The sequence below is a fragment of the Parasteatoda tepidariorum genome, chromosome 7 (genome assembly GCF_982258835.1).
Source record: "Parasteatoda tepidariorum strain Cologne lab strain chromosome 7, Ptep-v5.0, whole genome shotgun sequence".
NCBI classification, from domain to species: Eukaryota; Metazoa; Arthropoda; class Arachnida; order Araneae; family Theridiidae; genus Parasteatoda; species Parasteatoda tepidariorum.
In genome coordinates this window covers 12,507,672-12,526,235 of record NC_141761.1, presented here as the reverse complement: position 1 = coordinate 12,526,235, position 18,564 = coordinate 12,507,672, and the positions used below count along the sequence as shown (strand labels likewise).

Below are 18,564 nucleotides of genomic sequence, written 5' to 3'. Positions count from 1 at the left end.
ATGGGGGCAGAGTAGATTGTATAATTCTTTTTTAATATAGAAAAATGAAATTCGCTGTATATGCAGTTTGCCTTTTTAACTGTCGATCAAACTTGTTTGGGAGATGTCATTTAATATGTAGCTGAGACATAGCGCTTCCAGGATTCTCTTTGGCTACTGCGTCGGACCTTACGAGCAAACGCTTTAGCTCGTTTAAATACTGCAAGATTTGAAGTGAAAGGGGAACGACGGAAGAGGCTCCAAAGTCGTTCCTGTTCCTTGTAAGCGGTGGAACACTCTGAATTCCACCAATTACGATGGCGAGGAGGAGTAGATGAAGACTTTGTAATACTCTCTTCTGCAGTCTTAATGATTACAGAAGTTACAGTATTCACTGCAGCATTTACGTTTCTACCTGTTACCATCTGTAATCTGATCAAGTCGAGTAAATAAGTGCCACTGATGGTCTCCTGGGACTATTAATAGAATATGAAACTATGGATGAAAAATGATCACTATTGTGAAGATCATCACTCACGGAAAAGTTTATGAGAGCTGGTGAACATAATACTATATCAATGGAGTGAAAGATACTAGTCGGCATATGAAAGTAAGTCTTTTCGCCTTTGTTTAACAAACATAGATTATGGTCCTGTATAAGTTGCTTTATTTTACGTCCCCGATCATTGGAGGTGGAACTGCCCCACAATTCATTATGACCCTTAAAATCCCCGAGCAAAATGGACGGTGAAGCTAATTGTACAATCAATTAATTTAGTTCTATTTGAGAAACAGATGTATTAGGAGGTAGATAAATTGAACAAACAGTGAGGAGTACATTAATGTGGATTTGAACAACAGTTGCTTGTAATGAAGTTGATAATAAAAAAGATGGTAATGCATTACAGGTTAAAACGCCTCCATGAGGATCACTTTCATCCTTGAAATCATGTCGGGAGTAATTACGAAATTTAAAATTATGAGAAGACGTTAAATGAGTTTCCTGCAGAGCAAAACATGCAGCTGATAATTATAAATAATATCCTTGATATCTGAAAGCTTATTTCTTACGCCACGACAATTCCAGGAGATAAAATTAATGGACATTATGAAGTGGATGGATATTATTGTAATTTAACGTCAAGTATTTTAAGATGAGTGAAGTATGAATTCATCGTCGGAAGGGACAATTCTACGTCAACATCCATCTCCTTCAGAGCATCAGAAGTGGATTGATTGACGTACTGATTGATCTCTCTTCTTCCGAGATATGTCAGGTTTTTTACGATATTTTCTTTGATACAAGCTGCTGGGGGAAAGGTAGGGTTTGCCCTGAGTTGTCAATTTTAGAAGTCTTTTTAGGAGGAGATGTTTTGTTTGACGCTGATAGTGTTTCAAAGTTAAATTTTGGTTTCTTAGTAGTATTTTTAACCTGATGATGACAAAGGTGGAAGGAGGTCCGTTTGCGTACTGACAGAGCAAAATGAACTCTTGGCTGCGCAGAATAGGACACACCCGGACGAGGAATGCGAGGAGTGACTATTCGGTGGGCTTCGTTGAACGTCACGTTTTGCAATACTTTGGCACTTTGTATTTCTTTCTCTTGAGATCATTTTGGACAACTCCTAGAGCATGAGCTCCCTTGCAGTTAATGCAAAGGGGAGGCAACTCACAGGTAGCGTCTCCATGGTCGGAACCAGAGCATCGAGCACAAATAAGCTTACTACGACCAGATGTTTTAGAGTGTCCAAACCTTTAGCACTGAAAGCACCTTAATGGGTTTGGCATATACCGTCGTAAGGGGCAGTTATGCCAGGCAAGTTTAACCGAAGATGGTAATTTTAATGTGTCAAAAGTAAGGATCAGATGTTTTGTGGGGATCAGCTTTCCTTCTCTCCCAATTTTGATCCTGCAGACAGCAGTAACATGTTGTTCTTTCAAATTTCCAACAATTGTTTCCTCTGCATCATCGAGGAATTCATATTCTGATATGACACCTCGAGAAGTGTTTAGAATCTTATGGGGTGATACGGTAACAGTGAAGGAGCAGATATTGGTGTATTTCGATAGAATAGTTGCCTGTAATTTTGAAACCTCAACTAAAAGGTCACCTGAGCGTAACTTTTTTACAGAAACTACTTCTCCCAATACAGAGAGCAGAGCCTTGTGAATTAAAAATGGCGAGATACTGGTAAATGAAGTGTTGGGCACTTCTGGGTTTGTGAGCCTAATAATGTAAAATCGTTATTCCGCTGTTTTTGTTTTGGTAAGCGGAACTGGACACCTTCAGCCATAGAAAATATAAAAAAACCACTTCCACTATCAGCGGCACCACCTGGGGATGCAAATAACAGATAGGTACTGAGACTGATCTGTTATTTGAACATTGGTGCTGACGTCCGCGAGTCGCCCCTGAAGCAGATGACGTTCGTGGCCAGCCGGTTGATGCATACAGGTCAATGTGCATATCCCGTTTACCTGAAGCACGGGCCAAAGCAGTGTATTGGGATCCCCTTTTCCAGGGACACTGGTCTCCACGCACGGCAAACACGCGGGTGGTGTCTTCCGCATCTAGGTCCGATACAACAGGATGGTTATCAAACACGGATGAAAAGCCCTTACCAGTAAATTTGGCAACCACGACAAGGGGGGAAGAGAAAGAGGAAATCGAAGGAAGGACAGATCACTCGGGTACCCCGGGGCGTGACTCCCTTCAAGCTATTTGGAGAAGTGCATGCGCTTTCAGTATGAATGTTTGATTTGACCCATGTTTTTAGGATGGTTTTCGTTCACTTCTTTACAGTTTTTTCCCCCAGTTTTGATTTGATTTCATTATTTATTTGGCCAGGTACGTGCTCAAATTAGTTCTTTATCATGAATTATTTATTAGTTTTGAGGAATACTGTTGCATCTTCCTTCCATTAAATTAAATTTTTACCTAGCGATAGATGGCGCATCTGTCAGGATGCATAGCTTTTCTCTTCAGTCTTTTGTTTGTTGTCGTTTCGTTAAGTTTAAATGAAAAACACTAAAAAATAATGGCTCGCGCTGATTTATTTCAAACCAATAGCCAAAAAGATCCCGAGATACAACAACTGGCGCTCCAACGTAAATATCCATTGACGAAAATATGGATAACAATTGCTTAATTCAAAGAAAAGTTCTTCGAATAGCCGTAACAAAAACAATAAATGAGCTGGAATCTTCAATAGAAGGTAACAACATCCAGTCAGCATCAGTAGCATTTGCTAAACTTGAAGAAAAATCGAAGAGATTGTTTGAAAATGACGAAATCGTTTTTAAATATCTGTCTTTAAATCCGGCTAAAACCACCCAAAATGTAAGCAATAACCTTATAACATCTCTTGATTTTAAACGAATATGTAAAGCTACAGTACACAAGGTTTGGAAAGAACATTGGAATAAACAAATTAATAATAAACTGCGCGAAATATATCCTAATCTTGAAAACTTCAAAACAATATATATTGATCGCAAAACCCAGGTTATTATTAATAGACTGCGCATTGGTCATTCTCGTTTTACTCACATGCATTTACTAAAATCTGAACCTGCACCTAGATGTTCGCTATGTTGTGTCAACAATACTATTAAACATATTTTAACAGACTGCGAACGATTCAAACATTTGAGGAACAAACTGTTTGGCAGCTTTTATCCTAATCTTCAATTTTTACTTGGTGACCCTATACATCACAACCTTTTAAAGTTTATCAAAACTATAGGACTATATCCTCAGCTTTAAAATAATACAGTAATTTAACTTAGATACCGACTTTTAACCTAGTGCCTGGCGCAGCATAGCCATTTCTGGCTCTTGTGCCAATAAAACCCAACCAACCAACCAACCAACTGTCTTTAAATCCAGAGGATCAAACCGAAACTGATAAAGAAGAAGTAAAATCCTCAAATCTTGAAAAGGAAGTTTTAAGAAAAAGAATTGGAACAATGTGCAAATTACAGAGATAACGTTACTTCAGCGAAACTACGCTTCCAAGAGTTTTCGAAATTCTACGGAAGTGTAAACAAACAAGCAGAAGTCATATCGTCAGATCGGATTAGCATAAAGTGACCAAATTTTTATTGAGACAAAGCGGGACAAATGGGATGAAATGAGAATTACAATTTAGTTTTATATATTTTATTGTATACATTCATATTACTTACTTACTTATCCTCTACGTGCCTTGGGCACTTAAGGCGTCTAGCATATCCCTCCAACGCCTCCTGTCTTTAGCAATAGATCTTGCTTCCTCCCAGCCAGATATTCTACATTCTTTTAATTCGCCCAAAAACATGCGCTGGATGGTAAGTCTGGGTCTTCCTCTTGTTCTTTTACCATCAGGGGCCCATGTAAGCGCAACAGATGAAATTTTTTCCTTGGGCATTCTAAGGATATGTCCGAGCCAGCTCAATCTTCGTTTTCTATTTTCAACTTCGATTGTTTTTATTTTAGCTTTCTTTAATAGATTTTGATTTAATACTTTGTAAGGCCAGAAAATTTTAAAAATAAATCTTAAACATTTATACATTCATATACTTGTACAAAAATTTATTATTATTAATTATTGGTAACTACAAAAATATTTGTAAAAAATAATAATAATTTGAACATCATGATTTTTAATCAAATAAATTTTTTATTTAAAAAAAATTTTGATTTTTTTTTCACGGTCATATTTTTGATCCGAGTGAATACTTTGCAATAGATTCGGATCATTTATTAAAATGTCGTGAAATATTTCACATGAATTGGTCAAATTATGTTTTACACTTAATATAGATTTTATAATTTTAATGTTCAACTGCATTTTTTCAGTTGTCCATATTTTATTGATACTAGAAAAAACACGCTCTGTTGCTGCATTTGTTCCTGGAAGTTAGAGCGCGAATTTTACAATTTTCAAAATATTTTGATAAGGAATTGTTCGATACTAAATAATTGATTTCTACTCTGGTTCGTTTGTTTACAATAGAATAAAATATCATATGGACTGTATTCAAGATTTTATTATTATTGGTGCTACGAGCACGCTCATGCTATAATAGCAACAACTATTTTTCAACTGATTAGGGTTACAACAAACGGTGGCGAGGATGCTGAGACAAAAATGCCAAGTTGGCGCTATATTTCTGAGATATTGAACATCCACCCGCCGTTGAATTATATTCAATAAACATACAAACTAGCATAACAATGGTACATAAACATATTCCAATATAAAATTTACAAAGATTGAATAAATGCTGTAGGTACACATAATGAGAAAATTAACATACATCTTTTTTAATTGTCCAATGGCAAAATACACAATTTACTAATACTACGTTTAACGATCCCCTTGCTTGTTTTAATCTCCGCTACTCTAACCTTTCCATCCGTTCCAGGAAATAGTTTTAAAATTCGTCCTAAGCTCCACTGATTTACAGGAATATTATCCTCCTTTATTAAAACCATCGCACTTAAATTTATGTTGGTTTTCTCTACTTTCCATTTTGTTCTTTGCTGCAAATTGTTGAGGTAGTTGCGAGACCACTTAGTCCAAATGTATTGAACAATTTTTGTCAACCTTTGCCATCGAGAAATTCGGGTTTCCGATTTATCCAACAAACTTGGTTCAGCTATGGCAGTTATAGATCTTCCAACCAAACAATGCCCTGGTGTAAGAACATCCAGGTCACCCATATCATCTGACAAAGGTGTTAATGGCCGAGAATTTAGGATTCCTTCGACTTGTGTTGTTATTGTAAGGAATTCCTCAAATGTTAATTTTAGATTTCCTGTAGCTCGTCTGAAGTAAAACTTAAAGGATTTGACCCCTGCCTCCCAGAGGCCCCCGAAATTTGGAGCTCTAGGAGGAATAAAATTCCAAACTATCCCTTCAGATGCCAAATAGGATGCTAGTTTTTCGTCAGGAAATCTAGTTAAATTCTGTAATCGCTGCAATTCCCTATTAGCCCCAACAAAGTTTTTTGCATTATCAGATGATATTGTTGCACATTTGCCACGCCAAGCCACAAAACGCTTTAAGGTAGCAAGAAAAGCATCGGTTGTTAAATCGGAAACAGCTTCCAAGTGAATCGCCTTAGAGGCTAAACACACAAATATTGCAACATAAATCCGTTGGAAATTCCCTTTTCTCTGGTGTTTATAGTTAATTTGGAAGGGGCCGCAATAATTAACACCAGAATGCAAAAAAGGATAATTAGGGTTTACTCTTTCTCGAGGCAAGGTTCCCATAAGTTGATTTGTCACAAGGGGTTTATGTTTAAAACAAACTATGCATTTATGAACAATTTTCCTAGCTATCAATCGACCACGAAGTGGCCAAAACCTTTCTCTAGTGCAATATAATAACGCTTGAGGTCCTAAATGGAGATTTTTGATATGCAAATGAGTCATTAACAATTTAGTGAAAGGATGGTCTGCAGGAAGTATAGCTGGATGCTTTTGAGTATAATCCAGAGCAGCATTATGCAAACGACCACCGACTCGGACAATTTGATGACCATCAAGGAAAGGATTTAAAGAGTTAAGTTTACTCTTACTTGAAAAAGCCCTGCCCTTGGAAATGGCCTCTATTTCTTCCTTAAAAGCAGATGCTTGTACATTTGTAACTAAAAAGGACTCCGTCTCTTTCAATTCATTAGAGGACAACTTACCATATCTTTTGTTACCTGGATTTCTACAGTTGAATATGAATCTGAAAGCATAACTTAAAACATTCAAAATTTTAGTATGATTATTGCTACGATTTAAAATATTGTCAATTAGGTCAAGTTTATAAGAAGTTAGAAGTATTTTGGCAGGGGGTTTGAGTTCCTGTAAAAATTCACTGTCCGAAGAGAGTTTTTCAAAATCTATTGGAACAATATTCAGATCTTGTTTCAAAAAATCTGGTCCGAACCACCAGAGTTCATGGGAGGAAATTTCCTAAGCATTCAGACCACGAGAGAGGACATCTGCAGGATTTTTATCAGATGCAACGTGATTCCAATGACAGTTCTTAGTTAGTTCTTGTATTACTTTAACTCGATTGCTGATAAAAGTCTTGAGTTGATCAGGTGACCGTTGAAGTCATGCCAACACAATTGTAGAATCTGTCCACAACATTATTTGTTGAATGGGCAAGGTTAGAGACTTCAGAACCTTGTTCAAAGGCTTTGCCAATAAAACACTGGCACACAATTCTAAGCGAGGGATCGTGATAGGCTTTACTGGTGAAACGCGGGACTTGCTGCACAAAAGTCTCGTATATGATGTTTCTCCCGAAATTGATTGCATGTACAGAACTGCTCCATGCGCAACGGCTGATGCATCGGAGAAGCCGTGAATCAGGATTCCCCTCTTCTCCCCCACGTGACTAGGAATTTGCATGTTTTCAATGGCAGGTAGAGTAGAAACAAAACACTGCCAGTCCTTAGCCATTGAATCTGGAAGCGGTTCACCCCATTCCAATCTGAGTATCCAGAGTTTCTGGAGAAACAATTTAGCCTTGGTTAGAATGGGACCAAGAAATCCAAGGGGGTCGAACAAGCGTGTGATTGTGGATAAGACCTTTCGTTTGGTGTATGAGTCATGTATATTTACATCAACCTTGAAAGTAAAATAATCTAAATTTGGATTCCAGATAACCCCAAGGGATTTAATGGTATTAGGTAGCTCACAAGAGAAATCATAGGCTTGGTCTTCTAATGGTATGGAATTAAGAAATTTTGGAGTATTAGTGCACCACTTGTGTAAGCTCATACCCGCCTTTTTAAACAAGTCTACTAACTGTTCTTGTAGTAATTGAAATTCTTGAAAGTCTGAACCACCTGACAAAATGTCATCCATATAAGTGTCTCTAATTATTACAGCAGCGGCTAAGGGAAAACTATCCCCCTCATCAATGGCTAATTGTTTAATAGTTCTGGTTGCTAAGTAGGGAGCACAAGAAGTTCTGTATGTAACAGTGTTCAGTTTGAAGGTTTGCACTGGGTCATTCATGCTGTTCTTCCATAATACCACCGTAAATTTCGATGATCAGGGTGAATCAAAATTTGCTTAAACATTTTAGAAATGTCAGTAGTGAACACATATACATGTTGCCTGAATCGCAAAAGTATTGAAAATAAATCTTGTTGTATAGTACCGCCCTTGCACAAAATATCATTTAAAGAAAGACCCGATGTCGTTTTGGAGGAAGCGTTAAATACTACTCTCAACATAGTGGTTTTACTATCTGGGCGAAGTACATCATGATGCGGTAAAAAATATGAAGCGGTTTTATCAGGTGGTTCTACAACTAATTGCATATGCTCCAAGTCAGCATATTCCATTAAGAATGATTTATAAAGTGATTGCAACTCCTCATCTTTCGAGAGTTTTTTCCATAACTGATTTAAACGCATTTCGGCAACGACTTTAGAATCACCGAGCGAAGCGGGATCCTCTTTCAAAGGCAACTGTACTATGTAACGGCCTTCATGATTTCGATAATGAGTATTTTCATATTGAGTTTCGCATAACTCAAATTCGACACTATGTTCAACAGAGGGCTCCTCAACAGTTTCTATATTCCAAAATGCTTGTAGCTGTTTATCAAGGCTTTCCGAATTTATATCTGAACTGAGCGTTAATCCACAATATGCTCTATTTGTACTATTATCGGAGATCCCCACGACAATGTAACCAAAAACAGTTTCTTGAAACAACCAATTACTACTTGCCGATCGAAACTGATTTGGCTTTAAAATTTCAAAAAAAAAGTTCGCAACCTATAATTAATTCTACTTCTTTTTGTGTGTTAAACTCTGGATCAGCCAAATTAATATCTGATGGAATCTTTATATTTGATACTTCAACCGGATTAATTATCGTCAAATTTGTAATCGAAGGAACAACTAAAAATTCTAAAGATGTAGAAAAACTTCCACTATTGTTTTTAATTGCAGTGGTTACCTTTTGTTTGATATTTACTGAAATATCGCTCAATCCAGAAACAGAAGCATTTATTTTTTTCCTTTTTCAACATTAAGTTATTAGCTAATTTTTGTTTACAGAAAGAAAGATGAGAACCGGAATCCAAAATCGCTCTGCATGGATAATAGTCTCCCAATCCATTTCTAATATAAACAACTGCAGTAGGCAAGAGAATATTTTGTTTCTTTTTTGATACTAAATAATTAGAAAAAGTGTTCGAATGTTCTTGTGGGAATGAATCATGCACTTGCGAGACAGTTGTTTGATCGACGCCTGGCATCGTAGAAACTGAGGAGGTAGGAGGCGGGGAAGAAATCTCATTAATATGCAGTAATGTATTATGGCGTTTTTTGCAAACGAAGCAAGAATTATTCGATTTACAGTCTTTAACTTTGTGATTATTCTTTAAGCAATTAATGCACAAATTTAATCGTTTTATTTCATTAAATCTATCCGAAACCTTCATATTTTGAAAAGTATTGCACTTATGTGTGCACATGTGTGGTAATTTACAGATTACACAAGAGTTAGGATTATTATTCGAATTCAGGAAAGATTTACTCTTATTAACAGCTTGCTTATGTTTATAAATTGAAGAAGAAGCTGTTCGACTAATACTATCAAGAATTTGGCTTCTTTTTTCTAAAAATTCTAAAAACTTATCCAATTCTGGTATTTCATTTGATGCGATCGTTTGTTCATATTGTTTTCTAGTTTCTCGATCTACCTTTTTCAAAATGATGTTAAGCAAAAGTATGTCAGATAAATTATTACGATCAAAATTTAGAAGCTTCAAAGCTCTGATATTTTTATTTAAAATATCTACCATGTTTCTAATATCTCCAGCTGATTCATTTGTAAGTTTTTCAATTTCCAAAATTTGATTTATGTAAGTCTCAGTGAGGAGACGTTTATTCTCAAATCTATTTTCTAATGCTTTTAAAAGTGACTCAAAAGAATCGTCAAAAGTTTCGAGACGTTTAGCGTCGCCCATTAATGACGCTTTCAAATAATGCAGTTTTTGAGAGTCATTTAAATCATTGTTTTTAGTTATAATGTTATAAAATTGCGATTTAAAATTGGGCCATTCGTCAAATTTACCGTGAAATACCGGTAGTGGTATCTCGGGTAGTTTAATTTCTAGTTTTGTTTTCGAATCAGCCTGAGATATTTCATTTTTACAATTAATTATTGAAGGTTTAATTATCAAAGAGTTAAGAATATCTTTAATTCTTACCTCCAAAGCTTCGAGTCTGTCTGCTGTTCCTTCTAAATCAGTTTCTATTTCAGTTATCTCTGGGTCACTTATATCTTTTAGACCATAGGTTCCCAAAGTGGTCCAGGTGGACCCCCAGGGGTCCATAGGAGACCGCACGAGGGTTCACGTAGACATAAAAAAAAACAGGGGTTCACAAGTTGTAAGTGGGGGTCCACGAAAAATTTTCTGGTTGATTTACATTTCAGAGTTCATTGTTGATTTTTTGTCAATTGTTAATTGCTTGTAGTAATAAATGTTTATAATTTTGTATAACCACAAGTATTATTTTAATAAATAGGACACAAGAAAATGTGCTACTTTTTTCTTTTTCTTAACACCCCCAAATTAGGGTGATATTTTTTAGGAGTTTTGGAAATACAGTAGAAATGTAGCAGCAGGGGGTCTGCCAAAAATAGTAAAACTTTGAAAGTGGTCAAAGAGAAAAAAAAGTTTGGGAACCTCTGTTTTAGACCATAATATTGATCCTTCAATTCGTCAACTTTTTTATATAATTGTTCAACACGCTTAAACTTCACTTCTAATTCAGTTGGATTATGTTCCTTCGTCTGGTCAATGTATGTTTCTAACTTTGTTATGGTACCTTTTACGGCACGCTTCGATCTATTTAGTTTTTCTTTTTCCATCTCCGGTTATTACGGATCACTAATGTTCAATACTAAATAATTGATTTCTACGCTGGTTCGTTTGTTTACAACAGAATAAAATATCATATTGACTGTATTAAAGATTTTATTATTATTGGTGCTATGAGCACGCTCATGCTATAATAGCAACAACTATTTTTCAACTGATTAGGGTCAAAGTTTTTAATAAATTGCATAACATTAAATCTGATTTAGACAGTTTGCCAGTGCTGCGCTTGCGCAGTGCTGATGTGAAGCTCACCCGCCTCCGAATCGGTCACACCCGGTTAACACATCTCCATTTACTGTTTGGAGAGCCTTCTCCGGAATGCAGTACTTCCTTTCACAATTCATCATATTTTAATTACGTGTTCACGTTTTAGTCAACTTCGTTTAAAGTTTTTTGGAAGTTCTATTTTATGCAAGCAAGATTTGTTGGATGGCATTCACCATCCGAACATTTTTGCATTTTTACGTGCCGTTGGTATTTTTAACTGCATATAAAAGTTTTAACACATCTACTGTTTTTTCACTCTTAATATCTTATCACCTCTGTTCATTTTATTTAGTACTTCGCGCGTTTTATACTGTATTCATACTTTTTATCTTGTTTTATTCACTTAGTACTGTTTTATCAGTTTTAATTGCGCTGCAATTAATATTTTGCATGCACTTAGACGTTTGAACTGTTTCACCATATTGTTTGGCGCAGCATGTCCTCATTTGGACCTTGTTCCACTAAACCCTACATTCAATCAACTGATTAGGGATACAACAAACGATGGCGAGGATGCTGAGACAAAGATGCCAAGTTGGCGCTATATTTCTGAGATATTGAACAGGAATATTATTCTGTTTAAAATGAAGGAATAACTCCGTCAATTTTTTGTCTGTTTCCACATTTGCAGACAACCAACATTTAATTTTTTCATCTGTAACATATTTTTTTACCAATGACAACTTCATCAAAAAGATCATTTTCGCAAATATTATTTTTCGGCAAATGGTTACTAATATATTCAAAAGATTTTTCCTCATATTCCCATAAAATCTCCTTTTTTAATGTCACCCAATGAAAATTTTTAATATCTTCGAGCTGATCTGTCTATTCTTCAAGATATTCCAAGCAGTTATTATAAAAAAAATTTACATGTTTCAAAAAATCAGGTCGTTTACTGGCACCTTGTTCTTCCAACCTAGTGATGTCTTTTCGAATAATTAAAGGAATGATATCGTTATCAATTCTTTCTCGTAATTTTGTTCTTAAATTATTCATTTCATTTAAAACTTCCGTAATTGAAATGTTGTCCCCTTCAATAAATTTCACAGCATTGTGAAATAATGTAGCTTGGTTGTGGATGAACTGAAGCCAAATTTGTGATCTGTCATTTTCAAAAAAGAGCTGCAATATTCTCGGACATTTATCTTGGGATAAAAAGACTGATTTTAATGGTTCGTATATTTTAAAAATATTTTTTACAGCTAGTAAAAGACAGCTAGTGCTCTTCCATCGTGTTTTACTGTAACCAAGAATTCTTTTATATTAGATTTCTGCGCTTTGACAAAAATCCTTCAAACTTTCAACACGCACTGTATATATATATAGAAATACGAATAAATGATTGCAATAATATTTTCAACATCAACTAGAAGTGAGTCAGATGCTGTTTGAGTAGCATTATGTAGAATGTGCGCTGCACAATCTACTCCAATAATTCTTTGGTTCAAATGTTCGTTAAGTTTCGTAAAAATGTTATTGATGCCTCTTCTAGCTTTTCCACCAAAATTTGCGTTAGTGTTATCCGCACAATAGGCGATAATTTTATTGTTCAAATTATTCTTTTTTAAGATAGTACTTATTAAATCAAAAATTATTTGTGAAGTTTCACCAGGCAATGAAACAAAATCTAATATTCTAATTTTAATTCCTGTTTCTGGATCAAAAAATCTAACAAATGTGCATTTTTCGAATTTTTTCTGAAATTGTGAAAACGAATATGGTGAAAAAACATTACAAATAATTGCTTCGGTTTTTGTCCTTGCACATGCAAATTTTTTGTCGTATAAGGTTTTGATCACTTGCGACGTACAATTCATTGATCTGAAACTTTGATTGTGGTTTACGGTGTGGAAAGTAAATAGCCCTTCCGCTAATGCTAGCTGTTTTTCCATGTTGCCAAAGCTAGCACTGCGAAAAAACTGTTCCATTTTAGACGAGGTAGCGGCATTATTAAAAAATCTTTTGTTCCTCTTTGTCGCTAGATGTTTAGTAATATCGTTTTTTCCACCATGTGAGACCAAAAATTTAGCATTGCATTTATTACACCTTCCCATATAGTCTATTTTGGTATTTTTAATAAATGGAAATTCTCTGCATTCTCTTTTTTTACTCATCTTTTATTCTGTGGGTAAATACTTAATACTTGAAATAAATAAAAAAAATACTACAAAGTCTAAAAAAGAGTATTAAATTTTACCTTATTGACCGTTACTTTGTGGCGACTATTGCTCTACCTTTGTAAATCAAATAATGAGTCAAACCGAACGTCAAATTGAAAACAGCCAACCGCACTGTCTAACGGCAGTCCGCACTTATCTGAATTAAGCCGAGACGTAAAGACAATGATCGAACACTACCGAGTAAATCTAACTCGGTATATTACCTAATTTAGTTTACTCTGCAGGCATTTTATGTGTTTTTTATGTATTTTTTATTTCTTTATATTCACTATAATACTTAATAAATAATAGGTAATATATTTTTACAGTACATTTAAAATAAGAAATGCTGATGTTTTCTAAAAAGCGAGACATTTTTAAAAATCGGCGGGACGCGGGACAGTCCACCAAAAGGCGGGACTGTCCCGCCAAAATCGGGACGTGTGGTCACTTTAGATTAGCATCAATTTACCGAAACTCGAGCTAACAAACTTTGACGGAAATCCCAAAAATTGGTTCGCATTTTGGGCTATGTTCCAAAAAATCGATGAGGATCCTAAAATAGAGGACGACGTAAAATTCACCTACCTGACGCAAACAACAAAAGGTAAGGCTTTCGATTTTGTTCAGTCTTATCAAGTTTCTAAAAGTGAATATAAAACTGTTATTAAAAATCTAAAATCACGTTTTGCGGATGATAAAATGCTAATCGAGTTATATGTACGCGAATTATTAGAACTAATTTTAAATCAATCCCAAAACATGCCTTTCATTAATTTAGTAGATCAATTAGATACTCAATTGCGCTGTTTAGAAAATTTAGGTGTTACTAAAGAAAAATACGCGTGCATGCTTTATCCGTTAGTCGAAGCGTCAATTCCAGAGCATATTTTAATTGCGTGGGAAAGAGAAAGAAATTCTACTTCTCGTTCAACAAATGCAAACATACACGACCTTGAATTACTAATGCAATTCCTTCGGAACGAAGTGATCGGTTCAGAAAGGATTCGTATTGCGAAAAATTTTTGTACTACGGATAAAAATAGAACGGGGAAATTAAAAACAGAAAATAATCAAAACATGATCTCGGCGCCAGGCGCGACGGCTTCAACTTTGTTTAATCAAATAAAAAATGATAAACGCAAAACAAATGTATTTTGTTTATTTTGCCAAAAGGGCACTCACAGAAGTTGTGATTGTTTTACTGCTCAAAAAATGACACTTCGAGAAAGAAAAGAAAAAGTAATAAAAATGAAAGCATGTTTGGCGTGTCTTAGAATTAATTGTCGTGCGGATAAATGTGGAATGAGTGTCCGGTGTGTAATTTGCTCCAAAAAACACTTTCCTATTTTGTGTCCTAATTTATGCAAAGAAGAGGAAAAAACTTTTTCTTCTTTGAACAAAACCGAAACTAATAACGTCGTCAGTGATAGCTCATCCGGTTCGGCAGATATTTTATTACAAACTCTTCAAATAAGAGTATCAGGGCCTTCGAAAACAAAAGTTGTTCGTTGTTTATGCGATTCAGCTTCGCAAAGATCGTATATAACTCGTGATGTTGCAAAATATTTAAACTTAAAAACTGATCACTCTGAATTTCTGACACACAGTTTATTTGGCGGTATTGAAACGGAAAAAATAAAACATTCAGCCTTAAAGTGTGAGCTTCAGGAAATTCGAGGAAATTTTTCGTGTGAAGCTGTATTATTAGATAAAGAAACTATTTGTGGTATGATTCCTAAAATAAGAAAATCTGATGTAGAATACTTCACTAATAATGGAATTTACTTGTCCGATAGTGAAAACGATAATTCGAACATATCAGTTCTTATTGGCGCTGATTATTTAGGAACATTTTTGACTGGTTCTATCAGCCAGCAACCAAATGGGTTAACTGCTGTCCAAACATACCTAGGGTGGGTAGTAATGGGGAAACCAGCATCCTATAAAAATAGTTCTACTCATGTTATGCCCATAATTTCGCTACAAAGCGCTAGCAAAATTTGCAACCTTTGGTCATTAGATATTCTTGGTATTAGAGATCCCGTAGAAAATAAAGCAAATGCAGAAATTGATATTGAAACTTCATCTTTTTTCGAAAAAACTGTTAACTTCATATCTACCATCACGAAATTTATCTTCCATGGGTAGAAGGCCATCCGGAATTATGTGATTTGCGATATCAATCGGAGAAACGTTTAAATTCCATAACTTTGAAGCTCATCTCTTCGGGAAAATTTGATTCGTATGACAAAATTTTTAAGGAATGGGAACAAATGGGAATCATAGAAAAAGTGTCTAGTAATACAAATATAAAAAATTTATCTGACATAAAATGCCGATATCTTCCTCACAGAGCTGTTTATAGAGAGTCTAGTTTAACAACTAAAATACGTATTTGATGCTTCCTCGAAAGACGAAAATTCTGTTTCCTTAAATCAATGTTTAGCTACAGGTCCAAATTATATTGAATTGATTCCTTTCGTTCTAAATAAGTTTCGCAAAGAAAAAATTGGCGTCATTTCCGACATCCGCAAAGCATTCCTTCAAATAAGCGTGTCCCCTTCTGATAGAGATTTTCTTCGCTTTCTTTGGTGGGAAGATTTTGAAAAACGCAAAATTAAGATATACAAACATTGCAGAGTGGTATTCGGCCTAACATCGAGTTCGTTTTTGCTCATGGCAACAATTTATCACCATTTGGATAAAATGAAGGAAACTGAAAATGATATCGCTGTGAAATTTAAAGATGCATTTTACGTTGACAATGTAGTGACAAGCGTTGAAAACAAATGGGAATTAGAGCGATTTTCAAAGACAGCTTGTCAAATTATGTCTCAAGCAGGGTTTGAGCTTACGGGTTGGGTTTCTTCCTCACAGGGTGAAAAACAAAATCAAGATTTGAAAGAATATAGATATTCTCCTGTTCTAGGACTGTTATGGCAACCCAATTTAGATACAATAGCATGTGATATTTGCGGCGTCACAACTGAAGTACATAACAAATGTACGAAACGGCAACTTTTGTTGATTTCACAAAAAGTATTTGACCCAATCGGTTTTACCGCACCCGTGACGCTCATTCCAAAGCTTCTAATGCAAAGAGCGTGGAAAAATGATAAGCTGGGATGGGATCATAAACTTCCATCTGAAATAGTGGAGGAATTTAAAAACTGGCTATCCAGCTTAGGATTTTTGAAAATAATTCAAATTCCGCGTTATTTTGGAGGATTAATTAATAAATCAAATACTACTATTCACATGTTTAGTGACGCTAGTGGGAAAGCCTTCGCGGTGTGCGTATTTTTGCGAATTGAATGCGAAAAAAAAGTTCAAATTAAATTAGTGCAGGCAAAATCACGTGTCGCTCCTCAAAAAAAGGATCCCATCACCAAAATCAAAATGTCTATTCCAAAATTAGAATTTTTAGCTGCACTGATAGGTACTCGTCTTGTTCAGACAGTCAAGACTTCATTAAACATTTCTGATATCGAAACCTTCTATTGGACTGACTCTAAAGTGGTTCTTTGTTGGATCAAAAATCCCGGAGAATGGAAAACTTTTGTGAACAACCGAATACAAGAAATTCACTTGAACTCATCTAAAGAACATTGGTGTTATATCCCATCTCAAATGAATGCAGCGGACATCGCGTCTCGTGGGTGCAACGCACAAACTCTTTTCAGTCTTCGTTGGTGGGAGGGTCACACATGATTAAAAAATCGAGACTCTTGGCCAAACACTTACAATGCTGATTTCTCAGATGCTTTAGAACTTGCTACCTTGGAGAAAAAACCTACAGTTTCGACGAATCTTTCGTTAGGTAATTCCGAACCTAATTTTTTCGCATGGACTAAGCGAATTTCGAAATTTTCTACAATTGTTCGAATTTTGGCCTATGTTAAACGATTTATCTTCAATGCTAAATCAGTAGTAAATAAACAGAATGAATCCCTCTTGAATGGAAAGTTAAAAGAAGAAGAGCTCACTAAATCTGAGCTTTTCATACAAAATGACTCATTTGGGAAAGATCGTCGACTGATACCTCCCAATTTCATCATTTACCGCGACTCTAGTGGTCTTCTAAGAGTTGAGACAAAACTTATCTCGACTGGTGATGGTGATTTTTTTCAGACGTCCCATCCTTTTGCCAGACAGGAATGAACTAGTTTTCAAACTCATCGAAGAGACTCATCGGACCTACAGCCATGTAGGTGTACAAACACTTGTCACAACCCTTCGTGAAAAGTACTGGATTTTGCGATCAAGAAAAACCGTTCGATCAGTTGTTTCCAAATGTGTAATTTGCCAAAGATTTAAATCCAAATCTGCTACAACGATGTTTGCTCCTCTTCCAGAAGAATATCAGCAGTGTTCGAAACAACTGGAGTTGATTTAGCTGGCCCTTTAGTTTTGCGAAATCGTGACAAAGTTTGGATTGCAATCTTCACGTGTACCGTGCGGTACATTTCGAACTTGTTTCGGACATCTCCACGCAAAGTTTTCTTCTCTCATTGAGACGATTCATTTCACGTCGAGGTCGAGTAAAATCAACCTATTCAGATAGTGGCACACACTTTGTTGGTGCAAACAACGAACTGAAAAGTATAGACTGGAATGTCATCATTGCTCACTCAGATTTGAAAAAAATCTCCTGGCATTTCAACCCACCTACCGCTGCTTGGTGGGAGAGGGTGGTAAGAATGTTGAAGGAATTGTTGAGACGGAATTTAGGAAAAGCGTGTCTTAACTACGAAGAACTGTACACCGTTGTGTGTGAATGTGAAGCTCTACCTAATAGTAGACCTCTTACTTACCTCTCCGAAGAACCATCAGATCTAGTGCCATTAACTCCTTCTCTCTTTTTACAGGATCAGACTGAATTTTGTGTTGATGATCACGATCAGAATGATATGCAGAATCTTCGCAAACGCGCGAAACACCTTCACTCCATTAAGCAAAAACTAAAAACACGTTTCTATAAAGAATATAATTCGCTCCTTAAGCAATCCAGACACTCTCATCAATCCCCACTTGAAGTGGGAGATCTAATCAGTTCAGATAATAAAAAACGTGTTGATTGGCCTCTAGCCAAAGTAATTGAAATTTATAAAGGACGTGATGGTGTTTCCCGAGTTGCGAAGGTTAAGACTCAAAATGGTGAAATAGTTCGACCATTTCAACGATTATTTCGTTTAGAAACAACAGGTATTGTAAGTAAAACTCTAAGATCAACAGTCAAACCTGTTAAGCTGTAA

The 18,564-nt window shown here is 35.7% G+C and overlaps 5 protein-coding genes across 5 annotated transcripts; 3 read left to right on the top strand and 2 right to left on the bottom strand.

The window, feature by feature from the left end:
* Positions 1-110: 110 nt before the first annotated feature.
* Positions 111-7,990, bottom strand: LOC122272909 (uncharacterized). The gene is made up of 3 exons (XM_087168612.1): positions 7,089-7,990; positions 5,372-6,704; positions 111-455 (listed from the first exon to the last, which is right to left on the bottom strand). Exons 1-3 carry the CDS (start codon positions 7,988-7,990, stop codon positions 111-113), a joined length of 2,580 nt encoding a protein of 859 aa, XP_087024738.1.
* On the bottom strand, positions 7,987-10,328 carry LOC147806845 (uncharacterized). Its single transcript, XM_087168610.1, has 2 exons — positions 10,203-10,328; positions 7,987-8,730 (listed from the first exon to the last, which is right to left on the bottom strand). The coding sequence occupies exons 1-2, from the start codon at positions 10,326-10,328 to the stop codon at positions 7,987-7,989; spliced, it is 870 nt and encodes a 289-aa protein (XP_087024736.1).
* A 4,193-nt stretch (positions 10,329-14,521) lies between these two features.
* On the top strand, positions 14,522-15,457 carry LOC139424867 (uncharacterized). The gene has a single exon (XM_071176922.2). The coding sequence runs from the start codon at positions 14,522-14,524 to the stop codon at positions 15,455-15,457; it is 936 nt and encodes a 311-aa protein (XP_071033023.2).
* A 558-nt stretch (positions 15,458-16,015) lies between these two features.
* Positions 16,016-17,020, top strand: LOC107439131 (uncharacterized). Its single transcript, XM_016051624.2, has one exon. It carries the CDS (start codon positions 16,016-16,018, stop codon positions 17,018-17,020), a length of 1,005 nt encoding a protein of 334 aa, XP_015907110.2.
* Positions 17,021-18,009: 989 nt separating this feature from the next.
* LOC139424868 (uncharacterized) lies at positions 18,010-18,564 on the top strand. The gene has a single exon (XM_071176923.1). The coding sequence runs from the start codon at positions 18,010-18,012 to the stop codon at positions 18,562-18,564; it is 555 nt and encodes a 184-aa protein (XP_071033024.1).